Source organism: Hyla sarda, chromosome 3 (assembly GCF_029499605.1).
Source record: "Hyla sarda isolate aHylSar1 chromosome 3, aHylSar1.hap1, whole genome shotgun sequence".
In the NCBI taxonomy this organism is placed as follows: domain Eukaryota; kingdom Metazoa; phylum Chordata; class Amphibia; order Anura; family Hylidae; genus Hyla; species Hyla sarda.
In genome coordinates, this window is record NC_079191.1 from 361,972,641 (window position 1) to 361,994,279 (window position 21,639).

The window sequence follows — 21,639 nt, forward strand, 5'->3', positions numbered from 1 at the left end:
ATATCTGCCTGGCGCCATTTACATGATAATCTCTGTCTGGCACTATCTACAGCCGGATCTCTGTCTGGCACTATCTACAGCCGGATCTCTGGATGGCACTATCTACAGCCGTATCTCAGGATGGCACTATCTACAGCAGGATCTCTATCTGGCACTATCTACAGCAGGATCTGTGTCTGGCACTATCTACAGCAGGATCTCTGTCCGGCACTATCTACAGCAGGATCTCTGTCCGGCACTATCTACAGCAGGATCTCTGCATGGCTTTATCTACAGCAGGATCTCTGCCTGGCACCATTTACAGCAGGATCTCTGCCTGGCACTATCAACAGCCGGATCTCTGGATGGCACTATCTACAGCCGTATCTCAGGATGGCACTATCTACAGCAGGATCTCTGTCTGGCACTATCTACAGCAGGATCTGTGTCTGGCACTATCTACAGCAGGATCTCTGTCCGGCACTATCTACAGCAGGATCTCTGCCTGGCACTATCTACAGCAGGATCTCTGCCTGGCACCATTTACAGCAGGATCTCTGCCTGGCACTATCTACAGCAGGATCTCTGTCCGGCACTATCTACAGCAGGATCTCTGCCTGGCACTATCTACAGCAGGATCTCTGCCTGGCACTATCTACAGCAGGATCTCTGCCTGGCACTATCTACAGCAGGATCTCTTTCCGGCACTATCTACAGCAGGATCTCTGCCTGGCACCATTTACATGATAATCTCTGTCTGGCACTATCTACAGCAGGATCTCTGTCTTGCACTATCCACAGCAGGATCTCTGCCTGGCACTATCTACAGCATGATCTCTGCCTGGCACTATCTACAGCAGGATATCTGCCCGGCACTATCTACAGCAGGATCTCTGTCCGGCACTATCTACAGCAGGATCTCTGTCTGGCACTATCTACAGCAGGATCTCTGTCTGGCACTTTCTACAGCAGGATCTCTGGATGGCACTATCTAAAGCAGGATCTCTGCCTGGCACTATCTACAGCAGGATCTCTGTCTGGCAGTATCTACAGCAGGATCTCTGTCTGGCATTATCTACAGCAGGATCTTTGTCTGACACTATCTACAGCAGGATCTCTGTCCGGCACAATCTACAGCAGGATCTCTGCCTGGCACCATTTACATGATAATCTCTGTCTGGCACTATCTACAGCAGGATCTCTGTCTGGTACTATCTACAGCAGGATCTCTGTCTGGCACTATCTACAGCAGGATCTATGACTGGCACTATCTGCAAGATAATCTCTGGCTGGTGCAATCTACATCAGGATCTCTGCCTGGCACTATCTACAGCAGGATCTCTGTCTGGCACTATCTACAGCAGGATCTCTGGATGGCACTATCTACAGCCGTATCTCAGGATGGCACTATCTACAGCAGGATCTCTGCCTGGCACTATCTACAGCAGGATCTCTGTCTGGCAGTATCTACAGCAGGATCTCTGTCTGGCACTATCTACAGCAGGATCTCTGTCTGGCACTATCTACAGCAGGATCTCTGCCTGGCACTATCTACAGCAGGATCTCTGCCTGGCACTATCTACAGCAGGATCTCTGTCCGGCACTATCTACAGCAGGATCTCTGCCTGGCACCATTTACAACATAATCTCTGTCTGGCACTATCTACAGCAGGATCTCTGTCTTGCACTATCCACGGCAGGATCTCTGCCTGGCACTATCTACAGCATGATCTCTGCCTGGCACTATCTACAGCAGGATCTCTGCCCGGCACTATCTACAGCAGGATCTCTGTCCGGCACTATCTACAGCAGGATCTCTGTCTGGCACTATCTACAGCAGGATCTCTGTCTGGCACTTTCTACAGCAGGATCTCTGGATGGCACTATCTAAAGCAGGATCTCTGCCTGGCACTATCTACAGCAGGATCTCTGTCTGGCAGTATCTACAGCAGGATCTCTGTCTGGCATTATCTACAGCAGGATCTTTGTCTGACACTATCTACAGCAGGATCTCTGTCCGGCACAATCTACAGCAGGATCTCTGCCTGGCACCATTTACATGATAATCTCTGTCTGGCACTATCTACAGCAGGATCTCTGTCTGGCACTATCTACAGCAGGATCTCTGTCTGGCACTATCTACAGCAGGATCTTTGACTGGCACTATCTGCAGGATAATCTCTGACTGGTGCAATCTACATCAGGATCTCTGCCTGGCACTATCTACAGCAGGATCTCTGTGTGGCACTATCTACAGCAGGATCTCTGTCTGGCACTATCTACAGCAGGATCTCTGGATAGCACTATCTACAGCAGGATCTCTGCCTGGCACTATCTACAGCAGGATCTCTGTCTGGCACTATCTACAGCAGGATCTATGACTGGCACTATCTGCAGGATAATCTCTGGCTGATGCAATCTACATCAGGATCTCTGCCTGGCACTATCTACAGCAGGATCTCTGTCTGGCACTATATACAGCAGGATCTCTGTCTGGCACTATCTACAGCAGTATCTCTGTCTGGCACTATCTACAGCAGGATCTCTGGATGGCACTATCTACAGCCGGATCTCAGGATGGCACTATCTACAGCAGGATCTCTGTCTGGCACTATCTACAGCAGGATCTCTGTCTGGCACTATCTACAGCAGGATCTCTGTCTGGCACTATCTACAGCAGGATCACTCTCTGGCACTATCTACATCAGGATCTCTGCCTGGCACTATCTACAGCAGGATCTCTGTCTGGCACTATCTACAGCAGGATCTCTGGATGGCACTATCTACAGCCGTATCTCAGGATGGCACTATCTACAGCAGGATCTCTGTCTGGCACTATCTACAGCAGGATCTCTGTCTGGCACTATCTACAGCAGGATCTATGACTGGCACTATCTGCAGGATAATCTCTGGCTGGTGCAATCTACATCAGGATCTCTGCCTGGCACTATCTACAGCAGGATCTCTGTCTGGCACTATCTACAGCAGGATCTCTGGATGGCACTATCTACAGCCGTATCTCAGGATGGCACTATCTACAGCAGGATCTTTGTCTGGCACTATCTACAGCAGGATCTCTGTCCGGCACTATCTACAGCAGGATCTCTGTCTGGCACCATTTACATGATAATCTCTGTCTGGCAATATCTATAGCAGGATCTCTGTCTGGCACTATCTACAGCAGGATCTCTGTCTGGCACTATCTACAGCAGTATCTCTGTCTGGCACTATCTACAGCCGGATCTCTGGATGGCACTATCTACAGCCGGATCTCAGGATGGCACTATCTACAGCAGGATCTCTGTCTGGCACTATCTACAGCAGGATCTCTGTCTTGCACTATCTACAGCAGGATCTCTGTCTGGCACTATCTACAGCCGGATCTCTGGATGGCACTATCTACAGCCGGATCTCTGGATGGCACTATCTACAGCCGGATCTCTGTCTGGCACTATCTACAGCAGGATCTCTGTCTGGCACTATCTACAGCAGGATCTCTGTCTGGCACTATCTACAGCAGGATCTCTGTCTGGCACTATCTACAGCAGGATCTTTGTCTGGCACTATCTACAGCAGGATCTCTGTCCGGCACTATCTACAGCAGGATCTCTGTCTGGCACCATTTACATGATAATCTCTGTCTGGCACTATCTATAGCAGGATCTCTGTCTGGCACTATCTACAGCAGGATCTCTGTCTGGCACTATCTACAGCAGTATCTCTGTCTGGCACTATCTACAGCCGGATCTCTGGATGGCACTATCTACAGCCGGATCTCAGGATGGCACTATCTACAGCAGGATCTCTGTCTGGCACTATCTACAGCAGGATCTCTGTCTGGCACTATCTACAGCAGGATCTCTGTCTGGCACTATCTACAGCCGGATCTCTGGATGGCACTATCTACAGCCGGATCTCTGGATGGCACTATCTACAGCCGGATCTCTGTCTGGCACTATCTACAGCAGGATCTCTGTCTGGCACTATCTACAGCAGGATCTCTGTCTGGCACTATCTACAGCAGGATCTCTGTCTGGCACTATCTACAGCAGGATCTCTGTCCGGCACTATCTACAGCAGGATCTTTGTCCGGCACTATCTACAGCAGGATCTCTGCCTGGCACCATTTACATGATAATCTCTGTCTGGCACTATTTACAGCAGGATCTCTGTCTTGCACTACCCACAGCAGGATCTCTGCCTGGCACTATCTACAGCATGATCTCAGCCTGGCACTATCTACAGCCTGATCTCTGCCTGGCACTATCTACAGCAGGATCTCTGTCTGGCACTATCTACAGCAGGATCTCTGCCTGGCAGTATCTACAGCAGGATCTCTGTCTTGCACTATCCACAGCAGGATCTCTGCCTGGCACTATCTACAGCAGGATCTCTGCCTGGCACCATTTACATGATAATCTCTGTCTGGCACTATTTACAGCAGGATCTCTGTCTTGCACTATCCACAGCAGGATCTCTGCCTGGCACTATCTACAGCATGATCTCAGCCTGGCACTATCTACAGCATGATCTCTGCCTGGCACTATCTACAGCAGGATCTCTGTCTTGCACTATCTACAGCAGGATCTCTGCCTGGCACTGTCTACAGCAGGATCTCTGCCTGGCACTATATACAGCAGGATCTCTGTCTGGCACTATCTACAACAGGATCTCTGTCTGGCACTATCTACAGCAGGATCTCTGTCTGGCACTATCTACAGCAGGATCTCTGTCTGGCACTATCTACAGCAGGATCTCTGTCTGGCACTATCTACAGCAGGATCTCTGTCTGGTACTATATACAGCAGGATCTCTGCCTGGCACTATCTACAGCAGGATCTCTGCCTGGCACTATCTACAGCAGGATCTCTGCCTGGCACTATCTACAGCAGGATCTCTGCCCGGCACTATCTACAGCAGGATCTCTGCCCGGCACTATCTACAGCAGGATCTCTGCCCGGCACTGTCTACAGCAGGATCTGTGCCTGGCACTGTCTACAGCAGGATCTCTGCCTGGCACTATATACAGCAGGATCTCTGTCTGGCACTATATACAGCAGGATCTCTGTCTGGCACTATCTACAACAGGATCTCTGTCTGGCACTATCTACAGCAGGATCTCTGTCTGGCACTATCTACAGCAGGATCTCTGTCTGGCACTATCTACAGCAGGATCTCTGTCTGGCACTATCTACAGCAGGATCTCTGTCTGGTACTATATACAGCAGGATCTCTGCCTGGCACTATCTACAGCAGGATCTCTGCCTGGCACTATCTACAGCAGGATCTCTGCCCGGCACTATCTACAGCAGGATCTCTGCCCGGCACTATCTACAGCAGGATCTCTGCCTGGCACTATCTACAGCAGGATCTCTGCCTGGCACTATCTACAGCAGGATCTCTGCCTGGCACTATCTACAGCAGGATCTTTGCCTGGCACTATCTACAGCAGGATCTCTGCCTGGCACTATCTACAGCAGGATCTCTGCCCGGCACTATCTACAGCAGGATCTCTGGATGGCACTATCTACAGCCGTATCTCAGTATGGCACTATCTACAGCAGGATCTCTGTCTGGCACTATCTACAGCAGGATCTCTGTCTGGCACTATCTACAGCAGGATCTATGACTGGCACTATCTGCAGGATAATCTCTGGCTGGTGCAATCTACATCAGGATCTCTGCCTGGCACTATCTACAGCAGGATCTCTGTCTGGCACTATCTACAGCAGGATCTCTGGATGGCACTATCTACAGCAGGATCTTTGTCTGGCACTATCTACAGCAGGATCTCTGTCCGGCACTATCTACAGCAGGATCTCTGCCTGGCACCATTTACATGATAATCTCTGTCTGGCACTATCTATAGCAGGATCTCTGTCTGGCACTATCTACAGCAGGATCTCTGTCTGGCACTATCTACAGCAGTATCTCTGTCTGGCACTATCTACAGCCGGATCTCTGGATGGCACTATCTACAGCAGGATCTCTGCCTGGCACTATCTACAGCAGGATCTCTGCCTGGCACTTTCTACAGCAGGATCTCTGCCTGGCACTATCTACAGCAGGATCTCTGCCTGGCACTATCTACAGCAGGATCTCTGCCTGGCACTATCTACAGCAGGATCTCTGCCTGGCACTATCTACAGCAGGATCTCTGCCCGGCACTATCTACAGCAGGATCTCTGCCTGGCACTGTTTAAGGAGTAAAACTGCTTAGCATTATTGAACGCTCTCCAAAACACTACACGAGTACCATCTTCATGACTGAGACACATACAAGACTCTAGCATTATATCTAGTCTGGCACAGAACAATTCATCAGCGTTCAGGATTAGTCATTACAGTGCAGTTGCCACCAGGGGGCGCGCTTACGTCCCAGCTGCTTAGTTTCTCTTTAGCTTTCAGCCCACACATTGAAGCTGCTTGTACTTCTCTTTAATTCTTCCCCCGGGTACATGTGACAGAACAGTTCGGTCCGTCTGTGTTTTTGTACTTGCACGTTTTGTAGTTGTGCAGGACTGAACTCTGACGATTATCGCCTCCTAATTTACCCATAAGCCGACTTGCTCCTGTCCAGCACTTTGTAGGTTCCTGTATCTCACCATCATCCAGGGTATAGGTAAGAGACGCAGGAGTTATGTGTGTTCTGTATTGTTGCCATTCACACTTGTGACTTTATTCTGGGTGCTGTTCACATCATGGCTGGGTTCACACTATAGTTCTCTGATCATATCTGCACCATGGCTTCCATACCAGCAGCCACAAATCTGTCGCACAGCATCTCCAAGCATCCTCTACTGTAGAGTTTTCCAAACAGTGTGTCTCCAGCTGTTGCAAAACTACAACTCCCAGCATGCCCGGACAGCCAAAGGCTGTCCGGGCAAGCTGGGAGTTGTAGTTTTGCAATGCTATTTTGCATGCACTACAGTGGTCCCTCAAGTTACAATATTAATTGGTTCCGGGACGACCATTGTATGTTGAAACCATTGTATGTTGAGACCAGAACTCTATGGAAACCTGGTAATTGGTTCTAAAGCCACCAAAATGTCATCAAAAAATAGTGAAAAAAAAGTGAGGATTAAAGAAAAATAAGTAGATAACTAATACAGATAAAGCAAATCCTTACATATAAAAGTAATAAAGATCTGCTGGAAGCTGTAAAGCACTGTCTATGTCAGTGTTTCCCAACTAGGGTGACTCCAGCTGTTGCAAAACTACTACTCCCAGCATGCCCGGACAGCCATGGGCTGTCCGGGCATGCTGGGAGTTGTAGTTTTGCAACAGCTGGAGGCCCCCTGGTTGGGAAACAATGGTTTATGTAGAGGAAAGGAGCTTCTTCAGGGTCCTATACAGTACCCCAAATGGAGCCGCCCTTACCTGGCGTCCAAAGGAGCAGCTAACCCTGACACCAGTCAGTGCATACACTTCAGTAATACAGGTGATTTACCAGTAAAATGTCCATTCTGATTGGTCGGTTCTTCCAGCCATTGACACGTGTCACAGATCTGGACTGTCCGTAGCATTGTATGTTGAGTCTGGTTTCAAGTTACAATGGTCCAGAAAAGAATATTGTATGTTGAAACTATTGTATGTTGAGGGATCACTGTATTTCTTCCGTTCAATCGCCCGTCACAAAATAACGTCCGTTATGAATAACGGGCGATAATGGGTTAAACCGGCTATAAGAAAATCCCATAGACTATAATGGGATTTTCTAATGTACGTTATTTTTTTTTTTAATGGCGGTTTAACTCCGCGATCGCCCACTATTTTATAACAGGCGTTATATAACGGGTACTTTGCACAGTGTGAAAGCAGCCTAAGAACAGTATTATGTGCTGCAATTTTCTTAGTGCCAGAAGTAGTGAAAATGCCGACAAAGTCTCAAAATGGCAGTGGGAACAGTAAATATAAATTGTGTTACTTTTGACGCCAAGAAGAAGGCAGCTCGTGGCTCAATTGTTGCTGTCAAAATGTTAGAAACCCTCATAGAACCCCAACAGACCCCATTTAGTGTTTATCTTATATGTTCTATATAACCACACAAATGGGTATCCCGAAGGGAGGACAGGGGCGTAGTCAATATCACATAAAGCGCAGGCATGCAGAAGGTTGAAAAACCTGATGGGAAAACTTAGGGGTCTATTCACACGTACAGTATTCTGCGCAGATTTGATGCGCAGGATTTTCTGCTGCAGATTTCAATGTAAACTCAATAACTTGAAATCCTGCGCATCAAATCTGCGCAGAATACTGTACGCGTGAATAGACCCTGAGGGTACGAGCAGATTTTTTTTGTGGGTTTTCTGCATATTTGAAAGTGGGCGGGCTCTTCTCGGCTGTCCGCAGCAGATTTTCCGCGGCGGAATTTACGTTGCGGAATATCTGCCGCAAGCCCCTTTGAAGTCAGTAAAGACTGCGGCGGATTTTCCGCAGCGTAAATTCCACCGCGGAAAAATCTGCTGTGGACAGCCGAGAAGAGCCCACCCACTTTCAAATACGCAGGGGAAAACCCGCAAAAAAATCTGCTCGTGTGAACGTACCCTAAAGGAGTACTGCAGTGTTAGATATTTATCCCTAGCCGGCTCTGCGCGGCTCTTGCGCGTGTTTCGGCGACCTCACTGCACAAATGCTGCATCTCTGCCTCTCCCATAAAGATACTTGAAGGGGGCATGTCGGCTGCGGCATCAGGGCTGCGGCTGACATGCCTCCTGCACAGCCGAGGCCCGGTACAGGAGATCGTGGGTGGTCCCAGCGTTTGGACCCCCATGATCAGACACTTATCCTCTATCCTGCGGGATAAGTGTCTAACACTGCAGATCTTCTTTAATAGAATACGCAGCTGCCCCATTGCCTGATGTAAATGTTGCGATTTGGAAGCGTTTTTTTTTTTTTTTTTACGTTGGCAGTAATGAATGCAAATATATTTCGTCATTGGAAAAGAATAAGACTGAGTATAGATAGATTAGTATATATAGGCTGAAGCTGAAATGATCATTATCTATCCCGTTATGTACAATGCCGTCTGAGTACATTAACATACCAGCAGGCCTGGCTATTTTAGGGTATGTTCACACTACGGAGATTCCGCTTCACTAATATAGCGTTGGTGTAAATGAGTGTTCCGCTTCAAGGAGATACAGTATACCTTTCATAACATAGAAACGTGATTTAATTTTCTAGTGGCAAGTGTCAAAGAGGCGTTCCCAAACCGCTGAAGTGTTATGGGCTGAAACATCTCCTCGCTTCCCTCCTATCCCTGCTTCATTGACAGTCAGGGCTCAGCTTCGGGCCCTGTTCCCAAATCTCATTCCTTCTCTGTGCATACAAATTGTGCAAAGGTGCAAGATTTGGAAACTGGGCTTGGCTTCCAGCAGATTGTCAATCATAGAAAGGGATGGGAGAGTGAACAAAGCGCTCAGCACTTCAAGGGGTTTGGGAATGCCTCTTTGACTTTTTTCACAGGAGAATAAATGTCCGGAATTTGTTTGCAATTTAACAAAAGCAATGAATGAATGAAAAGTACCTTTTTTCCATGCACGGAGAATTCATGCAGAATTTCCGCATGAATTCCGCAGAAATTCTGCATATATGCAGAAAGATGCGGAATTCAGCCTCTGCATCATTTGGCCAGAATTCTGCATCTTTATGTGGAAATTCCGAGTTGTGAACAAGCCTAAGGGTATGTTTCCACGACTTCTAACTACATGGTTTTAATGAAAGTGTAGCGATTTCCGACTTAAAAAACCCTGTTATCATTTGCTTGAATGGAAGAGGGAACAGCATGGAAAAGAAGTGATATGACACTTTTCATTGATATAATCCCTACGCATTTACTTTTATGTTTTAATAATAATAATAATAATAATAAAAAAATTGTGACATTTTAATATCGTGGGTGGGTAATGGTAAAAGGGTATTGTTAAACACCCAATCACTCATGCCCTAAGAGTACTCATTTCTGTGCTCACACTAATACGGGTGCGCTGGTTGGGTGAGGGGTAGGGTCACACGTAGCACATTCAGCTGTGGGGACCCCGATATGGATGCACCACATGTGACCCTATCCTTAAAGGGGTACTCTGGTGGAAAACCTATTTATTTATTTATTTATTTTTTTTTTTTAAATCAATTGGTGCCAGAAAGTTTAACAGATTTGTAAATCTGAACCCTTTGAATCATCTTTTTGTATGTTTAATATATCAATGCTGTCATCACATATTAAATGTTACCATGAAAGAGGCTACTGGGATATTGTAGATGGGCAGGCCCGTGCCCAATGTCAGTGCTGATATCTAGTAGATTGGCGCTCCTTTACCTGGCTCTGTTATTGTGCAGGCAGGGATCGCTGGATGATTTGTGTGGCCTCTCACTTGTATCATTATCGGCTGCACGTCCGCTGTTTGCACGGGTCGATGTTAAGCCGATTACTGACAATATTTAGGCTTTCAAAAAAAAAGAGTCAAACCACTGACAATCTAGCGTTTACTTGTTTGTCGGCAGATCACTAGGTGTATTACACAGGGCCCCTTACTTGTGCTATTGCAAATGTGTGATTGGTTTTAGGTAGATAAGTAAATTGTGTATTCACGACATAAACCCAGCAGACTATTCTATTCAATACATGCACCGAATTTGCTCTGACGCTAATCTGTAGATCCTTTTTTTTTGCATATTATTATTTATGGTAAATTGTTATTATAAATGTTCCTTTTCCTGACAAACAGTCATAAATAAAAAATTTTTTAACTTCTTTTGTCCACAGACCAGATAAAATGCTGCTGATAGAAGAAAAGTATAAACCAGTTGCTAAACTCTTATTGTCTTCCGGAACATGCCCAAGATGTGTCCTCCGTTTGTGCTGCGTTGGATTCCCAGCACCCTATCGGCTTCCATACAAGGTCTTTTAATGTTGTTATTGTGATCTGTGGAGGTCCCTATGGTTGGACCCCCACAGATATGTGTTAGTCTTGGGGGGAAAACCCCTTTAATATGGCATGTAGGTTCAGCTTGATAAAACCTTCTGGACATATAACAGTTAATATAATAAGTGAAAACAGTTACAGAAGCTCCATTGTTTTAAATATTTCATACAGATATACGGGGGGGGGGGGGGGGGGGGGGGGAAACCAAAGAGACTCCTAAATCCAGATACTAAATATACCGTTCATGTTTTAGGAACTGGCTGATGAGCTCTGGAAGTTCCTGGCAAGTGATGGAGATATTTCGCCACCAAGTAAGAAGATCCGGTTGGACGATTCCCTAGAGTGTGAGAGCGCGACACAGGTCCCCGGAGATGATGAAGACACTGATGTATCTGAAGACTCTCAGACCTGCAATCTGTGCTTGGGGATTCTGCAGCACCATTGCAGTAAGGAGTTTGTTAAAAAGGTATTGTGTGCAGGAAATCAAGACGCTGCTCTCCATAGCTAATTTAGGCCTCCCTTAACTAAGCTAGGTTAGCCTCTGCGGCAGAGCTTCATTTGGGAACTCCGTCACAGATTCTGTTCCTGACAGTATGTGGCACAATAGGCCCAATGGATTCCAGTTACTTTAATGGTGTCCACCTGGTGTCAGTTATTTAGCAGGATTTGATAATGATGTCTTTCAGTATTTTCTTTCTTCGCTCATGTCCGGCTTTTTCCATGGATTCTTCTTAAGGAACGTCACAAAAGGAACTCTGATTCAGATGTGACCCTAGCCTTAAAAGCGTTATGCGACAGGAGTATTTTCTTGTTAACTATGCCATCCTGTAAGATATAAAAAAAATAAAAATAAACCGCTACTCACCTCCCATTGTGCCTCCAGTATCTTGCTCCGGTCTCAGATGCCATCTTCTTTCTGCTTTCTGTGCCCAATTCATCACAGTGCAGCTCAGTAAAATGCTTGGCACCAGGAAGAAGACTGGGGCCAATATGTCAGATTGCCGCTCACCAATCACTGGCCTAGGCGGGACACCACTGCGGCCTATAATATGCTGATCCTCACTGTGACATATTGGGCTCAGGAAGAAGGAAAAGAGTTGCTCTGGGGACCAGAGCGGGATACAGGGAGAGCACGGTAGGTAAGTAAAGGGTTATTTTTGTGATAGCTTACAGAATAGTTAAATCCCCCTTCAATTGTATATTTCAGAATTGGTATTACGGGTGACATGCCTTGATCTCACTTGGTTCAGCTAAACAGAATTTAGGGTCCTTTAAGGCAGACAGGTGCCGGATACAAGCGCTTGTTAAAAGGATTATTTAGTCTGTGTTCACAGGTTCAGCTTTCTAATTAAAATGATTGAAATCAAAGTCAGGATCAGATCGTACATGGAGGACGCACATAGAGGAAATACTAAGAATTCTCCTTTTTTTAAATCCATTCTTGGCTTTGCATTCAATAATTGCATTTATAAACCATAACGGGTACTGCGCTGCTAGACATCTTATCCCCTAGTAAAAGGATAGGGGATAATATGTTTGATCGTGGGGGTCCCACTGCTGCCCCCCCCCGCGCGCGATCTCTTTAGCTGTGGTCGTGATATCATGGCCATGCTCCCTCGCGATGCCACGCCAAGCCCCTCCATTCATGTCTATGTGTCAGACATCACGCCGCCTCCCATACACATGAATGGAGGGGACGTGGCCGGGACGTCACGATCACAGCCTCCGGGCTCCGAGCATTCTGAACAAAATGTTCAAAACGCTGGAGCACCGGAGTACCTCTTTAAGGGATAAATACACCCTTACACGTTGTTAGTGCAGGGCTGCAAGAACAATAGAACAATAAGTGGATCACACGTGGTGCCCTTAGCATCATTTTCTACCACAATTCCCTGTGTACATGAGGGAGATGTGTGGCCGACTAACAATGATTTTTAGGGGTGCACAATGCCAGTGGTCAGCCAGTGAGCGACCATCAATCCAAGTTTCTGTCCCACAGCTAGTAGTTAGCTGGGACAACGTTTTTTTAACTCCTTATAGCAAATTGGTGTACAAGTTGGGTTTAACCTTCTGTGCCAGCGGAGCTTTGTAAGTATAAAGCCATGTTCACATGTTCAGAGCTTCCATACGCAGTTCCATCAGATTTGACAGGTAGATTAGCGCAGTGTACAGTGCTGTTCTTCCATGTTGGACAATGGACACGATGACCCAACCCGACAGCCTCTATTATAGGTTCCCGGGTGACCGATCTGGCATGCTTTGCTTTATAATGGAAATCATGATGGCGGTGTGGACAGAGCCTAAGAGGGGAAATTTACCATTAGCGCACAATTATTGCACAATGCAAAACAAACCACACAAGTGTGTGGTTTTCCCAGTTACACAAAATTTAGGAGGGTGCACATCACTAAAATTGCTGCAAATTACAGGCGTAGTGCAAAATAGGGTGAAAAGCTCTCATACATTCCTATGCCAGCTGGTCACTGGAGTACATTTGCGCAGAAATAGTTTTTGCCCAAGTAATTCAGAGCACAAGCCAGTGCATTTGCTAACCACGTACCCTGGAAGCCCCCAACAAGAAAAATGACGATGCACAGACAACATAAAAATAACGCCAAATGAGGTAATAAGGTCGGCGCAAGTTCTTTCGCAGAATAAAAACACACCACGCACGCAATTGGATGAAATAGATGGCTGTAATCCCCTTACTATGTCACAGCATCGAATGTCTTCTGTCTGTCAGGACCAGTGTTGTTATAGAGACCTTGTATGGATTGAGATCCCTATTAAAGGGGTACTCCGGCGAAAATAATTTTTTTTTTTAAATCAACTGGTGCCAGAAAGTTGAACAGATTTGTAAATGACTTCTATTAAAAAATCTTTACCCTTCCAGTACTTTTTAGCAGCTGTAGGCTATATAGGAAATTCTTTTCTTTTTGATTTTCTTTTTTTTTTTTGTCTTGTTTACAGTGCTCTCTGCTGACACCTGATGGCCATATCTGGAACTGTCCAGAGCAGGAGAAAATCCCCATTGCAAACCTATCCTGCTCTGAACAGTTCCTGACATGGACAGATGTGTCAGCAGAGAGCACTGTGGAGAACATAAAAAAGTAATTTAAAAAGAAAAGATGTCCTCTGTGTAGCATACAGCTGCTAAAAAGTACTTGAAGGGTAAAGATTTTTTAATAGAAGTCATTTACAAATCTGTTTAACTTTCTGGCACCAGTTGATTTATAAAAAATGTTTTCCACCGGAGTATCCCCTTAACTTCACTATCTACACCAGTGTTTCCCAACCAGGGTGCCTCCAGCTGTTGCAGAACTACAAATCCCAGCATGCCCGGACAGCCTTTGGCTGTCCGGGCATGCTGGGAGTTGTAGTTCAGCAACAGCTGGAGGCCCCCTGGTTGGGAAACACTGATCTACACCCTGCCTGGCTTGAATAGTGACAGCTGTGTATGTATAGGAGGAATGAACATTGATGTAGATCAGTGGTCTCCGAATTACATCTCTACAGATGTTTCAGAACTACAACTCCCAGCATGCCCGGACTGCCGTTTTAAAGACCACTGGTGTAGATAACGTAAATCCAATCCACAGTTTGAAGACCACTGATATGGATGACTTAAAAGGATATTCCAGGGGAATTTTTTTAAATTTTTTTTTATAACTGGCTCCAGAAACTGGCTCTATCAACTGGCTCCAGAAAGTTAAACAGATTTGTAAATGACTTCTATTAAAAAAATCTTAATCCTTTCAATAATTATCAGCTGCTGAAGTTGAGTTGTTGTTTTCTGTCTGGCAACAGTGCTCTCTGCTGACATCTCTGTCTGTCTCGGGAACTGCACAGAGTAGAAGAGGTTTTGCTATGGGGATTTGCTTCTAAACTGGGCGGTTCCCGAGACACGTGTCATCAGAGAGCACTTAGATAGAAGAAAACAACTCAACTTCAGCAGCTCATAAGTACTGAAAGGATTAAGATTTTTTTAATAGAAGTAAATTACAAATCTGTTTAACTTTCCGGAGCCAGTTGATATATAGATATATAAAATAAAAAAAAGTTTTTTTTTTCCTGGTTAACCCCTTTAAATCCACACAAGGTGTCATTTACTGCAGTGGCCTTGTCCCATCAGAAGTGACTTCAGAATCATTGTAGCCGCTTTAGTTTTTTTTTGTCCCCCAGTAGCTTATTTTCTATGCACGTTTCTTCTGGCAGTCCTTTTGCACAGCCATAAGCCTTCGATTTATGTGTCTTAACTTATTGAATCAATCTTTGCCTTCTAGCAGTGCGGAGATAATTTTGGAAGCAGTCAGGGTGGGTTCTTGTACTGCTGTCCATGGATACTTCTAGAAGATGTTTATGAGTACTGACAATGTTCTTATCTTTTATTACTAGATTTTCCATAAAGTCCAGTCCGCTGGGTATGAGTTTCAGGACTTTGTTTTCCCAGTGTCTCTGCCGGCACAACTGTTAGTAAGAGAGGTAAGGTAATATTTCTATTCCTTTATAGCAGTGGTCTCCAACCTTCGGACGTCCAGATGTTGCAAAACTACAACTTCCAGCATGCCCGGACAGCCGTTGGCTGTCCGGGCATGCTGGGAGTTGTAGTTTTGCAACATCTGGAGGTCCGCAGGTTGGAGACAACTGCTTTATAGCATTTATACATATTGCTAAGTGCAGAAATGTGGCTCCTTTAAAGGGGTTATCCAGGAAAAACTTTTTTATATATATATCAACTGGCTCCAGAAAGTTAAACAGATTTGTAAATTACTTCTATTAAAAAAATCTCAATCCTTTCAGTACTTATGAGCTTCTGAAGTTAAGGTTGTTCTTTTCTGTCTAAGTGCTCTCTGATGACACCTGTCTCAGGAACCGCCCAGTTTAGAATCCAATCCCCATAGCAAACCTATTCTAAACTGGGCGGTTCCCGAGACACGTGTCATCAGAGAGCACTTAGACAGAAAAGAACAACCTTAACTTCAGAAGCTCATAAGTACTGAAAGGATTAAGATTTTTTTAATAGAAGTAATTTACAAATCTGTTTAACTTTCCAGAGCCAGTTGATATATAGAAAAAAAAGTTTTTCCCTGGATAACCCCTTTAAAGCGTACCAGGGGTGTGGAAATTTAATTTGAAAAAAAAAAATACTTGTCCACGGGACTAAAATGGAGCAAAATCTACTTGTCCCTGATGACGATCCACTTGTCCTGGTAAATTTTTGCTTTTATCCTCTCGTTTTTTCCTCTTTGCCCTATAATTGCCATAAATAACTGTTATAATGATACCTTTTAATTGCTCCATAACATATGCTCCGAAACAAAAACAAAAAAATACTGGTGAAGTGAAATTGAAATAGTAAAAGATAATTTAGCAGATTTGGTGGTTTTCTTTTCTACACCATTTACCTTGTGGTTGAGGTAACATGTTATTTTGGTACTTTAGGCCGCCTGATTACAGCAATACCAGATTTGTATAGTTTCCCTCATGTTTTTCTAATTAAAAAAAAAACCTCTTTTTTTATTTGCGATTTTCTGACCCCCTGTAGCTTATTTTTTCTGCATACGAGCCTTCATCAGGGCAAATTTTTTGCGCCATAATCAGTTTTTTGTATTGGTACCATTTTGGTATTGATCTGACTTTTTAATCTCTTAACTTATTTTTCTGGGATATTATAAAAATTGCAATTGTGTTTTTTTTTTTTTTTTTTTTTTTTTTTTTTACATTTACGTCATTTTCCGTATGGGATACATAATGTTATATTTTAATATTTTGTACAATTACGCACGCAGCGATACCAAATATATTTATTTATATGTTTACATGTTTTTATATTGGAAAAGGGGGTGATTTGAACTTTTAATATTGAAGGGGTTAATGTGCGTCTTTTAAACTTTTCTTAAAACTTTTTTTTTTACACTTTATTAGTCCCTTAGGGGACTAATCATTAGGATTCCTCATACAGATCAATAGAGTTCTATTGAACTCCATTGATCTGTGTGCTCTGCGATCCATTGATAGAGCCTGGTCCAGCCAGGCTCTATCAATAACAGAGCCACAGACACCAGGGAATCAGAGGTAAGCCCTCAGGCTACCTCTATAGTGGATTGCCCACCAACCCCACCGCAATCATGCTCCGGGGGGGGGGGGGGGGGGACAGATCCACCTCACGAGCCCACAAGGGAGCATTCACATATCCCTTTTTAGATGCCGCTGTCAGCTTTGACAGCAACGATCTAAAGGGTTAATAGCCAGCCGTGCCAATCGCCGCATGCTGGCTATTAGCGATGGCCCCCAGCTACTGAAAACAGCCAGGGGCTGCAGAGTATGGAGCGAGCAGGAGTCAGGAGCCCACTCCATACACCCCTCTGAGTGCTGCCGTGCTTGTCGGGGGCTTACAGGTCCGGCCCTGCTTGCCTGAAGCAGGGCTAAGGGCCTGAAAAATTCACCTGCCCGGCGCCCGGAACAGCATATCCCTGCGTACCTGTCATATTACATGAATAAAAATTAACGTGCATATAACTGAAGAGGAGGAGAAACGGAGCGCACACCTGTATATCTTGCTTTGTAGATTTATTCAGTATTCACATGTCGAACATAGACATCTCTTCACCCCGTCATCCGAGCAGAGCTGGAGCGGCAAGAGCTTGCACCTGGAAGACAACGCTGTTTCACGCCGCAAGGCATTTCCTCAGGTCTCCTAACGTCATGGAATAATCCATAAGCTTTCTCAACACATTTCTGCTGAGATGTAATGGCGTCCTCAGGGGAAACAAATAGAGAGTACTGAATAAAGTACAAATGCATGTAGTAATCAAATTATAATGTGCAATTATCCCATACAGCTCTATATGAGACCGATACTTATGATGCCAAGTGTGCAGATGCAATGAATCTCAAGCTGTAGAATGTAAAATGCCGCAAGACTCCTGGTACAAACAGTCAATGCTGTAATAATGTACGGTCTTGTTATCGGGCTGCCAGGTCAATGGTGGAGTGCATACCTGCATTGGCATGGAGCCGTAACATTCGACTTCCCTGCACACACACCGTAGACATGTAAAACGTTTAGATTGGTGCTGGGTCTCAGCACCAAGATCTCAGCCAATGGCTAGTGTGGGCTGGGACGAGCGCTTGTCTCCCCATCTATCTCCTCGTTGTAGAAGACTGATTCTGTAGAAACTCTGTGAAGCCCATCTTATCCAGCAATGGGAGAGAAGCTCTAACCTGAGCTCTTTTCCTCACTTGTTTTAATGATCGGTGGTGGTCTAAGCACTCAGACAATGACCGATGAAGATAATACTTTTAGTTGTGTGCATTATGTGTGCATTAAATGCCACAAGTAAGACAAATAGTTGCTACTGCATCACCATCCTGCATCCACATCACCTTCGTTACTACTTGTGTCTGTTCTTCAGTACAGGTGAAACTGGAGTGGAACTAGATGTTCAGCCAATACGACTCCTTACCATTTAAAGGGGCTTTACAGATGACAATGGACTGATGAGGTGCCGAATGCATACTGTGTATACTGTACATACATCCGCTTTCCTAACTACAGCGGTGCCTCAGGCTACAATATTAATTGGTTCCAGGATAACCATTGTATGTTGAGACCACATGAAAACCTGGTAATTGCTTCTGAAGCCCCACAATGTCATCCAAAAATTTAAATAATTGAGGATTAAAGAAAAATAAGTAGGTAACAAATACAGATAAAGCAAGTCCTTACATATAAAAGCAAGAATGAGCTGCTGGGAGCTGTAAATCACTGTCTATGTAGAGGACTGGAGCTTCTTCAGGGTCCTGTACAGTATAAGCAGTGTCCTAAAAAAGTAAAATAGAGCCGTCCCCACCTGGTGCCCAAAGGTACAGCTATCTGTGGCACAGGTAAAGAGTACAGAACATGTAATACCTTTCTGTACTGTAGGGAGGCGCTACCAGACACCAGTCAGTGCATACGCTTCAGTAATACAGGTGCTTTACCAGTAAAATGTCCATTCTGATTGTTCGGTTCTTCCAGCCATTGACACGTTATACAGATCTAGACTGTCTGTAGCATTGTATGTGGAGGATGGATTCAAGTTACAATGGTCCAGAATAGACTATTGTATGTTGAAAATATTGTAACCTAGGACTGGGCGGTATGACCAAATATGTGTATCACAGTATTTTTTTTTAACTTATGGCGGTTCCACGGTATATAACATTATTTCTCTCCCCCCCCCCCCCCCAATTCATGTAACCCACCAGCGCTGTTCTGCCCCCCCCATCCCCCCCCCCGCCCCAATCATGTGACCCGCGTGCGGTGTTCGGCTCCCCCCCCCCCCCAAATCATGTGACCCGCCAGCACTGTTCTGCTCCCCCCAATTAATGATCAGCCCAGTGGGGTACTACTCACATATGTCACCTTCAAGTACTGCCCTCCTCCTCATTGTTGGGGGCCGCCAGCAATGGAACTCACTGTACGCCAGTGGTCTCCAACCTGCGCACCTCCAGTTGTTGCAAAACTACAACTCCCAGCATGCCCGGACAGCCACACGCTGGGAGTTGTAGTTTTGCAACAGCTGGAGGTCCGCAGATTGGAGACCACTGCTGTACGCTGTATACCTATGCCCGGGCTGCAAAAGATAAAGAAAATAAACTGTAACTCACCGACGTCGGCCTCACGCTGGGGACGGGAATGTCGGACAGCCGTCAGCCTATCACTGGCCGCAGCGATGTCCCGCCCTGGCCAGAGAGAGGCTGAGCGCACTGTCATGTAAGAAGCCGGCCAGAGCTCCTTATTTGAAAGTGGGCTCAGCCTATCACTGGCCAGGGCGGGACATCGCTGCGGCCAGTGATAGGCTGACGGCTGTCCGACATTCCCGTCCCCAGCGTGAGGCTGACGTCGGTGAGTTACAGTTTTTCTTTATCTTTTGCAGCCCGGGCATAGGTATACAGCGTACAGCAGTGGTCTCCAACCTGCGGACCTCCAGCTGTTGCAAAACTATAACTCCCAGCATGCCCGGACAGCCGTTGGCTGTCCGGGCATGCTGGGAGTGGTAGTTTTGCAACAACTGGAGGTCTGCAGGTTTGAGACCACTGGCGTACAGTATAGAGTTCCTGGCGGCCCCCAACAAAGAGGAGGAGGGCAGTGCTTGCGGGTGACACATGTGAGTAGTACCCCGCTGGGCTGATAATTAATTGGGGGGGGGGGGGCAAAACAGTGATGGCGGGTCACATAGGATTAGTTCCCCGATGTGGGGACAGCGCTGCGCTGGGCTGATAATACATTCCCGAGGGGGAGGGGCCCAACGGTATTGCGGTATGGGGGGAAATTCATATCGTGCATCACAAAAAATTTGGTATTCGGTATGAACCGGTATACCGCCCAGCCCTATTGTAAACTGAGGCCATTGAAAGTTGAGTGAACGCTGTATATTTGCACTTCAGCATTGTCTACTTTAGAGGAAGTTACTAATTTACCAGTAGAGGGAGCACTTACATAAGACAAATATTAATGTATGAACACGATGGAGGTGCTGGATCCATCATATAATGGGAACACATGGCACCTAATGAACCCTATTGATTTTATTGGGGTGCGCAGGCTTTCCATCAAGATGTCTGTCATGTTATCAGTAGAACTGAGCTAAGGCTGGGTTCACACCACGTTTTTGCAATACAGTTCCCGTATACGTTTTCAATGTGAAAACCGTATGAAACCGTATTAAAACCGCATGCATTGACTCTCCATTTAAAACTGTACGCCAAACGATGCATCCGGTTGTGTACTTTTTGCATCCTGTACGGTTTTGTCAGTTTTTTCCCCGTACCCAAAACTGTAGCCTACAACGGTTTTTGGTCCGGGTAAAAAACCGTATTAAAACATATATGTATATATAATATATATATATATATATATATATTTTTTAACATGGGAGTCAATGGGAACCGTACAGAACTGTATGTGCGTATGGTTCCATCCGGTTTTCACAATACGGTTTTTGACTTTGCGCAGTTTTTTTCTCGGAATTTCAATCAAACAAGTGAAACTTTATTCATAATGGAATGAAAAGTTAAAAACTTATAAGTTTTTTTCTTAAAATACGTATTCAACCAGGCATCATTTTTCAAACCGTATACGGATTAAAATTTGTACACACGTTTTGATACAGTTTAGTCAAGTTTTGAGGAATCCGTTTTTCATCAACAACCTGATGCGGGAGCTGTATTGCAGAAACGTGGTGTGAACCCAACCTAAGCTGCTTGTTGTGCTATTTTTGTCCCCAATTTTTGATGAAATGGGGACAGCCTTTGGCTGTCCGGGCATGCTGGGAGTTGTAGTTTTGCAACAGCTGGAGGCACCCTGGTTGGAAAACACTGGCATATGCAGTAATGGGAGGGAGTTATCTCATAATATGGAAGTATTAAGGAAGATTAAAATCCCCACCTGCACCCAGTTCAGACCTGTTACGCAGCAGACAGTTTTACCATAAAAAGCCTATGTCCAATAAAAAGCCTCCAGAAAAAGCTTTAGAGACTTTTTTTATTTCCCTGTTGTTTCCCCGCTCTGATTTTTGATCACTTCTGCTTTGATAAGAGGGATAAAAGTTATTAAAATAGGGAATTGCTGATGTAGCTCTCCTATATATAGTAGCAACTTTGCCAAAGGTCAACCTACTGTTTAATTTAATCAATAAAAGCTCAGAGAAAATGTCATTATTATCTCTACTGCAGGTCCTGGCAGGGT

The 21,639-nt window shown here is 45.3% G+C and overlaps 1 protein-coding gene across 2 annotated transcripts in view; it reads left to right on the forward strand.

Moving 5' to 3' along the window:
- The window catches only part of PUS10 (pseudouridine synthase 10), a 129,728-nt gene that overhangs the window by 16,200 nt on the left and 91,889 nt on the right, over positions 1 to 21,639 (forward strand). The window contains exons 1-4 of one of the 2 annotated variants that reach the window (XM_056567682.1): positions 6,426 to 6,601; positions 10,748 to 10,883; positions 11,161 to 11,373; positions 15,303 to 15,389. In XM_056567682.1, the coding sequence (XP_056423657.1) occupies positions 10,758 to 10,883; positions 11,161 to 11,373; positions 15,303 to 15,389 (426 nt within the window). In that variant the 5' untranslated portion in view covers positions 6,426 to 6,601; positions 10,748 to 10,757. Of the gene's footprint in view, positions 1 to 6,425; positions 6,602 to 10,747; positions 10,884 to 11,160; positions 11,374 to 15,302; positions 15,390 to 21,639 lie in introns of those variants that run through there. The other variant, XM_056567683.1, reaches the window with a different exon arrangement.